Source organism: Acomys minous (genome assembly GCF_964271855.1).
Source record: "Acomys minous genome assembly, chromosome: 14".
Taxonomy (NCBI): Eukaryota; Metazoa; Chordata; class Mammalia; order Rodentia; family Muridae; genus Acomys; species Acomys minous.
The window spans coordinates 75176505-75194920 of record NC_140496.1 but is presented as its reverse complement, the minus strand read 5'-3'; the positions used below and the strand labels follow the sequence as shown (position 1 = coordinate 75194920).

The following is an 18416-nucleotide window of genomic DNA, read 5'->3' as shown; positions in this document are numbered from 1 at the left end:
GCTCATAATCTGGATGAAGAGTATGGGCCATGTAAGACACTGGAGCAGTAGTTGAGAATTACATATTGACCTGCAAGCCCAGTGGGAGAGACTGGGCCTGGCATTGGCTTTTGAAATCTCAAAGCCCACTCCCAGTGATATGCTTTTCCCAATAATGCCACACTGTACTCAGTTAAGGCCACACCTCCTAATCCTTGTAAGCATTTCAAACAATTCTCCTCCCTGCTGACCAGGCATTCTAATATCTGAACTTATAAGGGCCATTCTCATTCAATGCCCCCACATTGAGGAAACAGAATGCATATGAAATATAGCTATACCATGACAAGGCCTGCCCCCAGGAACTCACTTGTTCCAGTGAGTCTCTACAGCCTAAATGTTCCCCAATCCTCTGCGACAGTACCACCAGCTGATGCACAAGAGTTCAGACACAGGAGCTCATGGGGGTTAGGGTGGGACAGGTATTTAACATTTAAACAACAAAACTAAAGGTTATTTCCTTCCCTATTCTTCATTTATACTGTAATAGATAGAATAATAGCCTGATGAAGCTGGTGACTATCAGTTGTACATTCTGGCCCCACATTTACCTAGTTGCTGAACCAACAGCCATTAAGCCCGTACTAGGATGTAAAGATGGATATGACAGGAGCCTGTTCAGCATAGTTAAAAGACGTAAAACTGTAATCTTGTGATAACTGTTAGGATTTAGGTTCTGGGTGGGGTGGGGTGGTAGGAGAAAGTGGCTCTGGTGTGGAAGTCATAACATCATGTGAGAAGATGGTAATATTTGAGGAGTTTTTCCTGTTTGATTGGGAAGCTGTTTGAAAGGCAGGGAACTGCATGTGGCAATGCACAGAGCCCCAGCTATGTAGAAGGTTTGGTCTTTTACTGTTTCCCTTCCATGGCATATTGGGGCTTGCTGTCAGTAGTCCTCTTTCCCTCTCCAATAATGTTCAGTAAGCACGTTGATTTCTGTGCTTTTTCTCATCACAAACTTCGACACTCAAATATTAGACACACACACACACACTGAAGAGAAATAGACAGGAAGCCATCTGAAATGTGAATCTAGAGTCCTTAGATTCACTAGTTAGGATGTTATGCTAAAGGGGACATCTCCTGATGTTTAAGTTATAGCAGCTTGTACCAAAGAACCCAGGGTCTATTACTCGACCATCTTTTTGTTTCTTGTTTTATTTTTAAAAAATGATTCACCAATCTTTTTTTTAAATAATTGATAATGCTGAAAATTATACTAATGATCTTGTAGAAGGCTGAGTTTACCAAAATGAAAGTCCAAATGTAGATCTAAACTATTAGAAAATCAATTTCCATTTATGTCACGGACACAGATGTCCTCTTCCTGATCCATCATTCCTTTGAATATGGAAATGGAGAAATGAAGGTGAATACCCTTTAAAAAGACAAATCATCATAGCACAGAGCAGCTACTTACATTTCAGCTCACATGACACACATCCAAGTTTATAGATGGTCATAAAATACCATGTCAGAAACAATTTCCCTGAGATATTTTTACGTTGAATGTGTGTAATGTCATCTATGATTTTTTAAGTTATAAACAACCTTAGAGTATTGCTGATCATTGATAAAGGCAAGAACACTCTCTGAATACTGAAGAATCAGTCTATGATAATATGATTAGTTACACTAATAATGCTGCTTAGGCTCTGTCTTCTAATTACAATATTATAAATATTAATGTCACAGCCTTTCTGTTTGATTGCCACTCATGGAGTCATTCATCATGATATTTTTCCTGGAACCCACTTTGTAGGTTTTATCTCTTTCCCCTTTTCTCATTATTGAACTTGCAATCATACATATTATTCTTTAAGAAGTCTTTATTTTTGGCTAGATGTTAGACTAAGGACAGTGATATTTTTCACAAAGACTGCCCAGTTATGCTTTGTATCCCTCAGTCTTGCCGAACCTCTCACTATCATCCAAGGCGGCACACCCAGGGTTTTTGTTTTCCATTCTTTTTCATGTGACCTGTTTCAAGTTAAAACTCATGTGAATTATTAAATGCTTCCTTAAAGAATCTTTTCATACCTCCTCTCTCTCTTTTTTTTAAAGTTAATTATTGATGTAGTGACAAGCTGAAAAGACTAAGAATTATAATTTTTTCCTCCCCTCGTTCAGGACTCAAGAAATCTCTTCTGACAATGGTTGTCTATTTAGAATAATACAAAGGAAACACAAAGGCGAAATGCTGAAGGTTGTTTTAGAAAAGAGTTGCTGAAATCACTGTATTATACAAAATGTAAATGTAGTGTATATGTCTCAGAAAATAGCAGTTAGAGAGAAAGTAGGGCTGTAACCTTTGGAGCCCAGGTTTAACCACACGGCAGAGGCAGTTACAAAAGATACTGATTAGATTTTAATTTTAAAAATGGCATCATATTATTCAGCACCCCAGTGATTTGATTGTCTTGAAAATAGAAAGGTAATGTTATAATCTCCAGAGCTTGTTAAAGAATAAAGAAATCCCTAGCTTCTCACGGCAAAGAATGCTAGTCATCAGAACAGTCAGCAAGAACTCAGAGGCACTTCACACTACAAACTCCACTCTTTTTCTTTTGCACGACCTTGTATTTTATCAGAAGGTAACCAGGAGACCTATCGTATGGCCATAATCAAGCCTGCCTCAGAATGATTGTACTGTAAAAAAAAAATTCAACATCATACAGGCCCTGCCTTTGGCATCTTAGCAGAAGTATAGAAAAGCAAATGGCCTGAAAGATAAATGAACCCAAGCAGAGTTCTCCATGGTCAACACAGGAGAGAGCAGCACATACCTGTCCCATAAGCTCAGCAATACGTGGAACCGGTTTCCCTTTCTGATGACTCCTAATGGCTGGACTCTGCCCATCCCAGTCGGCTAACTCTTCAATGCTCTTCAGATAAAGCAGGGCTTTGAGGCCAGTGCAGTAGTCTTCAATCACAGTGAAGTCCTGATTCTGAATAGCACTGCAGACCTAGGGAAGACAGAATGGCAGAAGAGCATCAGACCAAGAGCCACCTCTTCAGACAGGTATGACGTCCATTCATTTAACAAATGTTTATGTGCCAGGTCTGTTGCAAGCAAAACAGAGCACAAGCTGTTTGGGGATTGGAGTGGAAGGCAAATGGGAAGAATAAAAAAAGACTTGTCTTCCAAAGGAAGGATAGCAGGCTACCAAGAGGAGACTTGATACCCTATGAGCATATACAGGGGGAGAAGGTCCCCCTCAGTCACAGTCATAGGGGAGGGGAGTAAAGGGAAAATGGGAGGGAAGGAGGAATGGGAGGATACAAGAGATGGGATAACAATTGAGATGTAATATGAATAAATTAATAAAATATATTAAAAAAAAGAGATTCGAAGGAACCTCTACAGGAGTGAATGATTCTTTTAACTTGACATGTTGACATTCTCACAAATGTGTATATACATTGCAAAGCATAAGAAACTACATATTGTAAACATGTGTAGGTGACAGCATGCTGGATATATCTCCATACAGATGTTAATCACTGACTCCTATGGTTGAACTTTGACATAACATAGGCACTTCAGCTTTCTCATTTTCCCTCTCTTGACTATACCATCAAAGAGTTGTTCTCAAGCCCAGAAGTGGTAAAACTGACTCTGCAGTGTTGGTGTCCAACCTTCTGACCTCAGGACAGATTTCATCTATGAGCTGGTACTTGAGCAATATACAATTAACTTACAAAAATTAGAAAACAAAAATTAGAAACAAAAATGTTTTCCCAATGTTTAATGTTTGTGTTGGGCTTAATTCACAGCTATCTTTGGCTATGTATAGGCTAGGTGCACTGCTGAAGGCTTTTTTGGTAAGATGTCTCTACTGCTTTAGAGGTCTTTTCTCATCTGCATCCAGGTAACCACCAACTATTCCTCAGTTTCTTGACTGTCACCATTTTAAGGGAGGTCCCAGTATCCCAGAGCAGGTCAGGCTTTCCTTTACATACAGTGGCCTTTGATTTATAATTAATGAGTGATTTTATGCTTGGCGGCTCAGTCCTTAGTTTCACTGAGATTTATAAAAGGAAAATTGTATTTATTTTGATCACTATATTATTTTCAGAAACCACCACAGAATTTGTCACTTACTCTGTACTCAATTAATCGAATGAGTGATTCTTAATAATCCTTTTAATGGTCATTTTAGCATTAAAGAATACTGAATCAGAGAAATTATGATATTTCTAAGTAAAAACCTATTTAGAATTTTGTTATTGTGGTTAGAATTTTTAACAAATATTTTATTGTGATTTTTTTGCTTAGTTATTTATTATTTCATGTTATCACAGTGGCATCACAATTTCCAGAGTTATTTCTTCAATTTGATATAACATACTGATTCCAGAGACACAGTTATTACAAATTCCAACAAACCTTTTTTTTTTTTTACCAGAAATCATCATCCCAAGTTCAGAATTTACAATGTGATAATCAATATCCGTTATAACCTGTATCCAAATGCACCCAGTAAAGCAACCAGACAAATACAACTAAGAAAAGCCCAAATAACTTCTATTTCATTTTTTCCAGATGTTGACCCATATGTAGTGGTTCTAGTGTATCACAGAAGACATCCACATCTGCAGATGCTGATGTTGTAGATATTTATTGAGTAAAGTTAAAATCAACTTCAGATGACTTACTATACCCAAGACAGTGTAAATGCTATTGAGAACTGTTCTTGGAACCTTTTGATTTGGAGAAAAACATTCTATCCATGTCCTGGACAATTGTAACTGTCTCTATTCAGTCTCTTATCAATTTAGGTAGTGGATGGAGGATGTATTTCATGAAGGGTGGGCTGTGGATATCGAGGTGCTGTTATTGCAGGCTGTTTAGGATAAATAAGTTATACCAGTTAATTGTTAGTTGATCAAATCATGGTCATGTCAATTACTAGTCTACTTTTATCACAAGAATATACATCTTATGTGCGGCAGATAGATATGATTCTATAGAAAGATAAGGTAGGATAGTTAGATTAAGGTCTTCTAAAACCTCAGAGACATGCAGAATATGGCATTTTAAAATGTTTTTATTATTTTAATGATTCACTGACAATGAGACAGGTTAACTCCTGGCAACACCCAGCCTTCCTCAAAGAATATGATGAGCATCAAAGAACCTCCTTATGGGGGTGGCTTCACATGTGGCAAAAGGCCACTGGGAAAAAAATGTCTTCGTTTCTACCACAGACAGAATTCTGCCTAAAAAGGGGTAAGCTTGGGTGCAGGCAGAGTCAACAGCCAAACTCTGCCAAAACAGGGTAAGCAAGTCTTCAATAGTTCCTGCCTCACAAATATGTCTGTCAGATATATTGAGCCAGAAGGCTGAAGATGCTCCAACATTATAGAGAGTTTTGGGTTAATATTTAGGTAGTAAACTGTCTCTGTCATCTTCTCATTTGGAAAGCTACTAACCTGCACTCCCAACCCAGGTAATCAAGTTTATTCCTTCTCAAGTCTCTGATGGAGCTAAAGACCAGATAGCTTCGTTTTACAACAAAGCTTAGTTGTTTAGGGGTCAAGATGTTTTTAAGTTGAGATAGATGTTTTAAGTTGATAATGACAATTTGTTATGGAGATTTATTTACATTCAGAATTTTAGATGCACCAAGATAGGAAAGATGTTTTCTTCAAGGCTGCCAAGTACAAATAGCCAAAACACTAAGAATGTAACATTTATATAACCCCTGATTGTGTCATGGCTCTTTTGCTACAGGTAGTTTATTGCACATATGTGTAATAATATGAATGTATGTGTAAAAATTGTTTAATTAATAAAAAAAGAAAAAATCAATACATAGCATCAAGAGCCAATGATAACAATCCTGTGCAAATAAATATCAGAAAGACCCCTCCCCTCAACAAACAATCATTAAGGAGTGAGAACTGAAAGCAAACTGTGCTGTTTTATGAGGATATAGTCATTTTATATTTCACAACGGGACAGAATGACTTCTATGCACTGAAACTTGGTTAAGGTGGCCCGAGCGACAGTGGGCTAAGACAGAAACAATTTAACATGAAAGAAGTTAACATGGATCTGGCTTTCTGTTCAACAGCTTTTCTTTTTCTCATCTAGTCCTCCCCCTAACTCTAACAAGCAGATTTATTTTTTTTAACCATATTTGTGCAGATAAGGAAACCAGATCTTAGGAAAGTCCCATCATAGACTGAAGGGCACTGTGGTGCAGAAGTCTGGGATCCAGGACTCCTGACCATATGGGACTCATTATAACACAGGACTGATGACTACATAGGACTCAGGACCACGTAAGACTCATGACTGCACAAAATTCATGTAATCAAACGTGAGGTAGACATGCATAGAGACAGAGAGACTATTTTTAAGTGACAATAATCACCATTCTTTCAACTGTTTCAAGAATCATACAAACATGTTTAGGAACACTTGTTCTCCAAACTCAGTGTGGCCACTTTAAAAAAAAGAAAATCCTTGCTTCTGGATAAAAATCACCAATACGTTCATTTGTCTCGTAGATTGCACAGTAGGAGTGAAAATAATGACAAATCAAACTTCTAACAAAGCAGAAATAAAAGGTCCTAAATTTCAATATTGAAATGTGGTTTGTTACTATAAAGTAGGAGAAATTTAAGAATACACTTTTCAGACAGAGCAATAGTAAACTTCTCAGAGCTGATGATGTTTTTGTTTTTAGAACAATTTTGAGAGCATCGTAATTTCTTTCATGGCTTTTCTTGTGATATTTTTTAACTGTTAAAAATAATTAGTTCTCTTAGAAATCTATTTTGTCATGCTAGTATCCCATTTTTATGGTATATGCTTTGACTATGGTATGTATCATCACACACGCACATAGAAAATCAAAGTTTTTGAAAAATCACATTGTACTCTGTTTATAGCTCTATTGTTAAAAATAAATATATAAAAAGAAAATTTAACCTTAATCATTCTTGATTTTATTCAGTGAGAAAAAAAATTAATCCTCTTCATCCAGAAGCATAGTATTTTTATAGGAAAGACCTAGCCAAGACGTGAATAGTCACAGGGCAGACTTGGTATCTATGAAGTATAAAAGGACATGGTGGAGTCAGGTGCTTTCTACTCCATGGTGGTAAAGTTCTGTACACTTGAAAAATGCACCAAGCATAAGAATTGAAATATGAAGAGGGAAAAGAAATTAGACTCTCAGAGGTGCACATGGATAAGATGGTGAGTAACAGAAGCAACACAGGAGCCTACAGGTACATTTCCATGCTGGGTGGGAAGTGTGCACACGCACGTGCATGTAGCAATGCTCACACTATGCACCTATGATCCTAAGGGACCTATGTCATTTCTACTGTCCAATAAGATTGAACGTACTATTTTTTGAGGAACTTTTTGATATTAGGAATTTCACACATTGACATTTTCTTTAAAAATTTTAAGTTTCGGCTATAGCTAGTCATAGACACTTGCTTGGCATGAACAGAACTCTGTTGTGTTTTTTTTTTCCCTAACTTAATACCTATGAGCCCATCCTGGGATTTCATTAAAATAAAGATTGTGTAGTTCTCCAGTGGATACTGGAGTGAGAGCATTGGCGATAAGCTTCTAGGATGCGGTTGGACAACACTTGGGTTAGTTTGGAGCACTGGTAAAGGTCAACAACACCTAAACCTAAAAATGCTGTCTGAAAAACAAATTTCTTCTCCATAATCATTTTTCCTGTTTCCCACTATTTGCTATATTAACATCTTCACAGCCTTTAAAGGGAATTTTATTTATAAGAAACTGTGATTGAGGAGACAAAAATACTTTTTATATTGCATAATAACATAAGAAAGGGAAACTTGAGAGTTGATCATTGGGGTCTGAGCTTCATCCATGGGATATGATCTCAGAAACTGGACGTACTGAAAGGATAGTTGTGCCAACTTTACACTTCATAGAGGGCAAATGATTAAAACGCCAAAGTACAGCTGCTGTGCCTAAATGGGTGTGTATTTTGTGTGATGTCTTTTATTTGTTTGTTTAGCAGCTCTGATTAGTAGCTACTCACATGTGGGTTAAGTATACTTGGTTGCTTCTTCATGGCGAAGGCTGATGTATCTTTCTTCACAGCAGGGTGTCAGCTGCCATTATGAAGATCATTGCCACCACTGATGACTTTTATAAGTGTGAGTCCCTATAGTGAGCTATTTTGACTAGAGACTATAAGTTCCTCAGCAGGCCCAGGCCCATGTGGGCACCTAGTAGGCAGGTGGTAGCTGTCTGTGTAATGTGATTTGAGGTATGTCATAAAGCTTTCTCTGCATCAACAGCCTCCTCTGGGGGTCTGACATGGTGCCCTAGATCTTTATTCTGTGTGAAGGCACACTTTATCAAAGACCCATCTGTGAAAAGGCACTGTACAAATACCTGGGAAGTGACAGAAAGTTTAAGGGGCTATTTCTTTCCCACAATTTCTCATTATGTGAAATTAAATTAATAGTAAATTATGCATTGATGGAGATTTATGCCTTTAAAAGATCCTTTCTGTGCTCCGTTTCTTTCAGTAGTTAGAATAAACCTCATTTAGGCAAGAGGGAAGGCAGTAGTCTTTCCCTGAAAATGGAAAGAGATTGGATTTGAAGTATCATTTCTTAAAGCTAAATCTGTTTTTTTTTTAAATGACATATTAAGTTAAACAGAAGCCAGGCACACTGGTATATATCTGTAATCCTAACACGTGAGTTGGAGATGAAATAATCAATAGTTGAAGGCCAGTCTCTGACACATAGGGAGTTTTAAGGCCAGCCTGGATTACATGAGACCCTGGCTCAAGACAAAAACAAATGCAATAAAACAAAAGGGCAATATATATATAAACAGAGTAGACTACTCTAGTTCAGATGAATTCCTCAATGCTTATTTGTTATAAAGTTTCTTCACATTAAAGTATGTTTTGCACGTAGAAAACTAAAGGGAATATATGGAAGCGTTTAAAACAATAACTACTGCTTAGTAAGTCAGTCACGGATTAGACTGAATGCAGTCTTTAAATTTAAGACTTGATACTCTATGAGCATATACAGGGGGAGGTAATCCCCCTCAGGAACAGTCATAGGGGAGGGGAATAAGGGGAATATGGGAGAGAGGGAAGAATGGGAGGATACAAGGGATGGGATAACCATTGAGATATAACAATAATAAATTAATTAAAAATTTTTAAAATCTTGTTTAATGTCACAGAAGAAGGTTGTGGTCCTTCTTTTTATTTTCATTAAATAAAAAAAGTAAAAGCTTTGGTCTTGGTCAGTTGATTTATATGTGAGACACAGTTCTTACTGTTGGTTCTTTTACCTGGGTTGTCACTCCCCATCTTAGTTACCTTCTGCTCTTCCCAGTTTGAGCCAAGGTGATGAAGCCTTCTTGCTGTGAACATATTCTTGGCTTTACTGGCTTGTGTGTGTAGAAACTGAAGTTCAGACCAACAGATTGGCACTAAATTGCACTGGTGCAGTTCAATAATGCAGAATTTAAACTAAATTCAAAGGGTCAAATGAAAAAATGTTTTACGTATTCTAAAACCTCAATTTTCTTTGAAATATTCAAGATAATTTGTTAAGCAGCTACAAATCTAATTCCAAAGTATGATCCAAATAGGTAATTTGGCGAAGAAAAACTATGTAAAAACAGAGCACCCTGACCCATTAGCATGTGGTGTAAGTGAGCAGCTCCTTTTTCCAATGAGCGTTTGAAATGTGCTAAGGTTCTAAAAAGAAGATCTTGACCTTTGAGGTATAACTCAGATAAACCCATGACTATAATTACTCTCTTTTTATTTCTTATCACACAGGCAGACAAACTATGTTCCAGATCTTAGAAATCCATACCTTCCGTAGTTGTGCTAGTATGGTGCACATTTACAATTCAAATGTTGTGTAGTCTAAAAGTTCCTGTCAGCTCAGGAGTAAGTGTATTTAAATAAGAATGCAAATGCTACAGTGGCCTCACATTCTGATCTACAGGAATACAAATTGCTACATAGCTACTAATTATTCCAATATCTTCCCATGCACAGCATCTACCCATGAAACATGAATTATATTGTATCAACAAATCAGAGTTTAAATTTTTTCATATTTAAGTGCATTTATTTATTAATTCATTCATATTACATCTCAATAGTTATTCCATCCTTTGTATCCTCTCATTCTTCCTTCCCTCCCACTTTCCCCTTACTCCCCTCCCCTATGACTGTGACTGAGGTGGGATCTCCTCCCCCTGTATATGCTCATAGGGTATCAAGTCTCTTCTTGGTAGCCTGCTGTCCTTCCTCTGAGTGCCACCAGGCCTCCCCATCCAGGGAATGTGGTCAAATATGGGCCACATCTTGGAATATATCAAGAGTTTTAGAAAATTAAAGAGATTTAATTATGCTCATCATCTGTGTGTGAATATGAACATGTGCATGAAGGCATTGAAGGGGCAGGAAGACGGTGTCTGAGCCCTTCAGCTGGAGCTCCAGGTATTTGTGAACTGTCTGATGTGGGTGCTGGGAACTGAACTTGGTTCCTCTGCTGTATCAGTACGCTAACCACTGAGCAATATCTCCAGGCCCGAGCTAGTCAATCTTTAAAGGTTTCTTCGGAACAAAACAATCTCTCTTTACTAATCTATTATAATAAAAAGTTGAAATGTTTAAAGTATGTCAAACATCTGAAGTACTTTACCAAGTGCTTTAGTTTCCAAAGAATGATGCTAATAAGTCAGAAATATTTAGGTTGTGCTTTATTTTCCAAAATGTGCTCAAAATACTATCAAAAGGGGATTTGGTTTCTTTGCACATCCAACTTCCTTCTTTCCTAGACTCAGAGTGCAGAAAGGTTAAAGGCTCTGACCCTGGTCACACAGCTGGGTCACAGAGCAGTGCCGGATTCCACCTTGTCCGAAGCTGCTTCTGCTGTGGCACAGCCTCCCATGAACCTTTGTGTTTAGTCTACAACACATCGGTTCTGAGAGAAAGTTGGCAGGAAGCTTGAGTGAGAATGGCCCCTAATCCCCAGCTGGTAGAACTGTTTGTGAAGGATTAGCAGGCGTGACCTTGCTGGAGGACAGTGGTTTACTAGGAGTAGGGGTGAACTCTGAGGTTCCAAAAGACTCAGGCCATTTTGAGTTAGCTTTCATTCTGTGTCCTGGTTGGGTCTCCTCGCACATACTCTCTTTATTTTCCGGTTGTATCTTAAGATGAGCTCTCAGTTACCGCTTCAGCACCCTGCCCACCAGCCTGCTGCCATGCCCAGGGTCATGGACTCTCACTCTCTGAAGCTGTAAGCCCCAAATCAACTCTTTTTTTTTTAAAAAAGAGGATGCTTTGGTCATAGTGTCTTATCACAGGCATAGAAAAGTAAAGAAACCGTCTGGGAAGTGTGATGTCCTGTTGTTAAGTGATAAGACCTAAGCTAAACAGTGAACCCAAACTCACAAGGTTAATAAGGGCCAAGGCCAAGAGTGGGACTCGGAACCCCTGATGTCTGCAGATATTCTTGGGCATTCCTATTTAGAAAAGTTTTAGTCTTTAATGTGACAAAGGTGTTGTATGTTTAAAAAGAAAGCACCTATTAATACTTTTCATCAGAAGTGTCTTATTGTCAATGATGACACACATATAGAAATATTTATCTTTTAAAAAATCTCAGTATTTGTATGATCCACTTGAATGTTTATTATTGAAACTCAAAACAGACCTGTGTTGTTCTGGAAAGAAGTGCAATATTCAGTTCTACCTGTCTCTCTCCACTGATCAATAATATAACATTTTCCTGTGTCATAAGATTAGTAATTGCTCACTCAGAGTTGAGGTCTGACCAATACTGACAAACATGCTTTGAAAAGTTGTTAAGTAACGTATATTGTTGAAGTAACAATATGAATAACAACATCCCCCATGTGAGCTTCTGGTAGAATAGAAACATGGCACTGCTCACTAAAATTTATGAATAAAAACACCAAATTATAATTTTATGAAAATATAAGCAAAAAGACAGCCCCTGGAGATACATATTATGTAGTGAGCTGGTTCTAGATATATTTGTATATTCACATGAAACCAGAGCTCTTCGTTGTTCTATCATATTAGTTTCCATTTGTTGGCACTGTACAACATCAAAGCCATGATGGCCCTCTATATTGCATTAACAGTAATGCCGAGGACGACGTGAAGAAATCAAAGTGAGAGTTTCTAAGTAGATTCCTGGCAATTGAGACAGCAGGCTCTTTCATGTGCTCAGTAACTGTGGTAGTGCATTGATTTAAACTCCTTCTGAGATCTCAAATGCTTTTATATTCTCAGGTCCCTCAAGCAGCTTTCCCCCCAAACCTCAAAGTGATGAAATTCTAGTGTTCAGCATCTTGTTTCCCCCCGAAAGGAGAAGGCTTATTTCAGCTTTGCTACTAAACTGCGCTGGATCACTAAGTAAAATAGTTGTCCAAATGTCACTCTATTAAGAAATCTGGCTTTGAGTCCATTTTTCTATGTTCTGACCACAGCAAATTGGATCAGAGGAAAGAGAAGAATAGCTCCGCAGATGTGCCTTCTTAAAGTTCAACTCAGGACAAAAGCTTGATGGAAAGGCAGTTCTGCTCATTAAATATTTTAAAGGATTTTAAAATCATGGCTTGCTGATAAATCTTAACAGGATAGGAGTGGCTTTTTTCTGCTTTATTTCAGTATACCATGATCCTTTCCCCTCACTTTGTTTATTGTCTTATGTAACCTCTTAAATTATAGCACATCTGACAGATTCAGAGTACACGAACCTCCTCCTGCCCAATCAAGAATTGGATTTATGGATCTCAAATACTCATTTTTCAATGCCAAGTTGTGGTCATTCCTAGTCTAATAAATTTCTTAGCCCAAGTTCAACTAAAATGAGGGTGAAGAGAATAAATTGTTTTTTTTTTTTAAACCGTATCTTACTGAGATCCAAACCATAGCTGGCCAATTGGAATAACATTATCAATTCTCCAAGGCATCACGAGTAACAGGCTGCCAATCCAACTACCACTCAGAAGTGCCTTTGAACTTTGTCAATGATGTGATTTAACTGATGATAGTGTGGGCTGATTACTCAAAGGGATGTACCTTTCAGGACAAGCTCATTCCTGCCCCTTTCCTTGTATCTGCCCTTGCCAAATTGAGCTCTTTACTGCATTCAGATATCAATAGTAGCCTGAAACAAGAAATAATAATAACAACAACAACAATAATAATAGTAGTAGTAGTAGTAGATCCACATAAAGACAAGGCACCTCTAGTATTTCATTTGAGTCTAGAGGTAAATTGTGAGCTTAGATCAACATGCAGAGCCGGAGAATGGTGATTGCTCTTTCACATCTTCAAAGACAGTACCGTTGATGTCTCTGACTCCCCATGGACACAAATACAGTACTAAAGAGAGTAGACTGGCTCCAGAGGTCATAATTCAACAGGCTCCTGGGAGCACCATTCTTTGGTCCTGACAGAGGCTGCTGTTTGTGGATGCTTGGCCGTTTTGCTCCTTAGGCGTTAGAGACTTCTAGTAAAATAACTTCTCATCGTCCTCTGTCAGATCTTACTGTAGCATCATTTACCACATTTATCTTCCATCACTCTTCAGTGACAGGTGGTGGTTAGAGGGTCTGCCTAGACTCCAGTGCATGCTCAGCTCCTCTCACAATGAAGATAGAGCACGAAAAGGAAACTACGCATCCGAACAATAGCTATCATATGATTAAACTCTGTAATTTTAAGCAATCTTTCTTTTGCAACAGAGTCAACACAGCTGGGGTGACTTGATTTATCGAATCATTTACTAAAACATCACAGAGTGTGTTGATCCCAGAAGGAGAACTAGTCAAAACACCTCAAGAGGAAAAGCCTATGGGAAAAATGAGCACACGGGTTTATTATTACTGTTTTATTGATTAATTTTACCATGAATTTAGATAAAGGTGTGTGGTCACTGAACAACATAATCAGTTATTCAAGGTTCAGAGGTTTGCTTACAGTATAGAAAAGTAACATGCAGATATTTCAAGCCACACCAACCCCCTTTTGACTCATGACCCAGTAGTTTGTTTGACCTATAATCTACTCTGGATTAAAAAAAAAAAAAGAAAGAAAGAAATTGTGGTGAGATAATAGCATGCTGTTGTCATACACAGGTGAGGCAATGGCATTGGCTGAGTGACCCAAGAGCTAAATTTCAGCCTTTCAAGGGTAATCTGTTGGATTTAGGTACTACAAAAAGAACAAAATCACCGTCTGAAAAATCAAGTTAATAGATGACATAAGCAATGCATACTCACACTAAAAATGGAAAAGTAAAGCTTTTGTATTTTAAAAGAACATTTCAGAAATAAATGAAGTAATTATTAGTTGCTTCACTATATAGATAAATCAGAGAAGCACAAAGCATGCTGTTTTGTAGTGAAAAAACCAAGGAAATAAATTGTATATCAGGCTTGTGGTTGTTTGTTTCAATGAAGACCAAGTATCTAAAAATACAGTCTTCGACTTGCACACACAGATCTGTTGGGATGTGGTTTCAGTGGGGCAGTATGGATGAAGCTGCTCCAGCTGTGCAATTTTCACCAGGAAAGACTATGTTTTTATGATTTAGATACAGTAATTAACTTGAGGGTTAGCGTTCCTAGTGACCATTCTTTGCTGAGAATTTTAAGAGGATGTTTAGAGCAGGCAATATGATGTTTTTCCATCCACAAGGACACTTGAGAGCAAAATAAGAAAGTATCAACAACAGTTCCAGGGTAAATGATAAACTAGAAGTAACCTAAGCCAATAATGGAATCTATACTTGCCTTATTTATCCTTTTTCTGGGTTGAGGGGTTATTTTTATATATGCTCACTAAATGTCTATACAATGCTCTGACATCTGTGCTCTTGGTTGGTATTGTGATCTTTTGGCAACTTCTTCAGGTCTCCTCATGTTAACATGGAGTTGAGTTCACAGTGATGTTATTTCTTAGTTTGGTCTTTGAAATCATGGAGACTGACTAGTTCCTATAACCCTGGAGGTGAATTATCACTTGTGACCTCCACTTTTCACAGAAATAATTATTAGACTTTGTTTATAGCAAGATTTTAGATATACAGCATAGCTTATACTTAGGCTCATTTTTAAGTTGAATACTCCTATAGGTTTCATAAAATCCACAAAAGCAACAATTAACTTCATACAGATAGCTTCATTGTCCTCCTCAAATTCCTGTGTTCCATTCATTCATCACTCCTTCTCACTCTCATTAACCATTTATGTTTTTAGTCCCTACAATTTTACCTTTTCCTAAATGCCATATAATTAAAATCATATAGTGTGTAGCCTTTTGAGACATGCTCTTTTACTTGGCACTACACATATACAGTTCCTCCTTGTTTTATTCATCAATGGATAAGATTCAATTGTTTATATACATCAGTTTGCTTACACATCCACCTACTGAAAGATTACTTAGATATATATGTGTATATGAAAAGCGTTTAAATGGAGTCACCCTGTTAAAATGGTAACCATATCCATAGTAGACAGCAAAGGCTAATCTTTAAAAGCCCAGCTGAAGTTGTTGGTCAATGAAGTCTCACCAACCCTAAAACATTAGGCTACTGCCAGTGCTCTTGGTTATCCTCAGAAATTGATGGTAGCTTGGTGGTTCTGAGATTTTATTGCTTAGGAGATCACACATTTGAGTCACAGAACATGGAGAAACCAAGCTCATGTTGACCTGGAAACAATACTCACTGACTAGTTTTTGTAGTGCTGGAAAGAGTTGTGTGTACTATAAAAGGAGATACATAACCGTTAGTCTTACCCAGTTGTAAATCCTGTGAGTAACAACAATGTCTGGCCTGACAAGAAATGCCCTCTAGTGCAATAGCAAATATGAGGTGATGGGGCAGCCAAGCATTTTCTGATTGGATTTAAGTCCAGGTCCATAAGATGAAACTTATACCTGTCACTGTTGTCAGATCAAGAATCTGTGTTAGACACTTCACAGGTTCCAGGGAAGAACCTGCTACTAGGTAGGGACAAGGTATTTCCTGGAAACCCAAAGTGTTGGGCAGCCTTGAGTACCAAGAACAGCAGAAATAATAAAAGAGACCCTGCTTGAACTAAGTAATAGAGAGCACTGACTCTTTTCATCGTTTCCTGATGTTCACATGTGTGCTGTGACATGTATAGTCCAATGATTTCTTAAACACAAATAATAAATAAAAATACATTATTTTACAACAATTCAATACACTTAATCCACAAATCCTCATACTTGAGCACTTTACTGATTACTTTAGATCAATGTCTGGTTGGAAACTTTGGCTGGCAGAATTCCTAAAATAATTGTATTAAATAAAAACATATACTTCACTGCCCCAAATAGGTATATGTGAGGTAATTTATCTGTCAGATTTTAGAGGCATAGATGAAAGACAAAAATTATAGTTTGCTCACAAGTGCATAAACCAGGCTTAGCATAGAAAGATCAGAGTCCAGGACACGATCAATGAAAGAAAATAAAACAGTTGAAATAAGTGCAGGAAAGACAGATCAGCCATTAATATCACTTGCTGCTCTTTCAGAGGAACTGGGTTCTGTTCCCAGCATGCACATGGTGTGTCACAAACCATCTCTAAGTCTATGTATGCTCAGGGAATTGTGTATAGGGAATTGTAATCCAGCAAGATGGCTGCTCTGATCACATCCAAGGAGCTTCTAGGTTTGTGTGATCTGGCTGGGATGCAGACAGGCCACACCCCTTTAATTCCTCAGGCTAGAATACAGACACACCCTTAGTACACACTTTACTAATCCCAAACAATGACTGATATTTTGTACAAAGAAACATCCATGTTTGAAAGTGATGGCTAATTGAGGAATAAGTGAAGTGAAAAATCGGAGAAAGATTTTTGACAGCAGTTGTCAGAAATAAGATTTTCCCAACTCTCACAGAAACAGAGAGGGCAGTGAAATTAAGAGAGAGCAGCACAGGGTGGGCATGGGCAGTTTTACCTGGACAGTTATACAGAGACAGATTGCAGACAGAGAGCAAGCTAGACACAGGTGAAGACAGACAGAACTAGAGAATGACAAGGAGTCAGAAGATTAGAACAGATTGCCAATGTTAGTATGGGGGCAAGCAGAGCAATTCATTCAGAAGCTGAGAGAAGCCAGTGTGAATCAGTCAGCTCGGAGAAGAGTTTGAGCCAGAACAACTAAGTTGAACCAGCCAGACAGAGTTCAGAAAAAGCTAGAAAAGGCAAGCTTATTCAGCAGTAAGTCTCAGACACTGAAAACAACCCAGGCCTAGATAAGATTGTATGGAGCCTAGAAGCTTCCAGGCTAGGCCTAGATTAGCAGACAGAGTTAGTAAACCTCTGAGACTACAACAGGTTAAAAAAAAGATACAATTACAATAGCCAACACACATCTCTGGCCTCCATAGGAACTACATGTTTGGGATGCACATACAGTCGCACAGACAAAACATTTATATACATAAAATAAAAGTAAATAAAAATTTTAATATAAACAAAATGATACCAAGATAACATTAAGTGAAAACCCTTATGTCATTACCATTCATATTAAAAGCACATATGTACCAAATTATGCAACTATAGCAGAAGCCACAGAAATCTATATTGAATACTTTTCTTTTGAATTGAATATATTTCACTTCTATATTCTTTATGGAAACACTTAACCAATAACATTTATTTGTCTGACTCCTTAATTATTGTTTTAATCCACTAGCATCTTTCCAAGTGTAAGAATCAATTCCACTTCTTCTACATCTTTCTTGATATTCAAATTATATTAACCACAGCCACACTGGACAAAGCCTATATGATGAGATTTTGTCATATAGTGTTCCCAGTCCAGGGACTCAAATTAAGACAGCAATTGTTATTGGATTTTGTTTCCTTTAAGGATAACGGAAAGGGATTTGTACCTCAGAATTCTATGAGGAAGATATTAGCATTTGCTGAACTCATACTATATAATATAAAAGAGGCAGTGTTCTAAACTATTAGCCTCTACACACATATATGTGCTGGTATATATGTTAAGGCATTCATATGACAGTACATTTACATTTATTATATAGATGTATAGTTTGGTGGAGATGAAATGTACTACCATAGGTAAAATGGATCCACAAGAGGCTGAGTAAAATTTTACTATACTATTTTGAATCTGGATTCTCTAATATTTGGGCTTCTGTATTACACACATATCCAAGTGAGTCCAGTTTTCTCTTATAATCAAAATAAATATTTTTTACTTTAAATAACTTTATCTTTAGTAATTTCAAGTTTATGCTTTAAATAAGTTCATTACTTCATCAATT

At 37.5% G+C, this 18416-nt stretch overlaps 1 protein-coding gene across 2 annotated transcripts in view; it reads right to left on the bottom strand.

Annotated features, from left to right (window-relative positions):
* DPYD (dihydropyrimidine dehydrogenase) overlaps nt 1-18416 on the bottom strand; it is an 867929-nt gene that overhangs the window by 110394 nt on the left and 739119 nt on the right. For both annotated transcript variants that reach the window (XM_084756838.1, XM_084756837.1), the window contains exon 20: nt 2826-3005. In XM_084756838.1, the coding sequence (XP_084612964.1) occupies nt 2826-3005 (180 nt within the window). The remainder of the gene's footprint in view (nt 1-2825; nt 3006-18416) is intronic.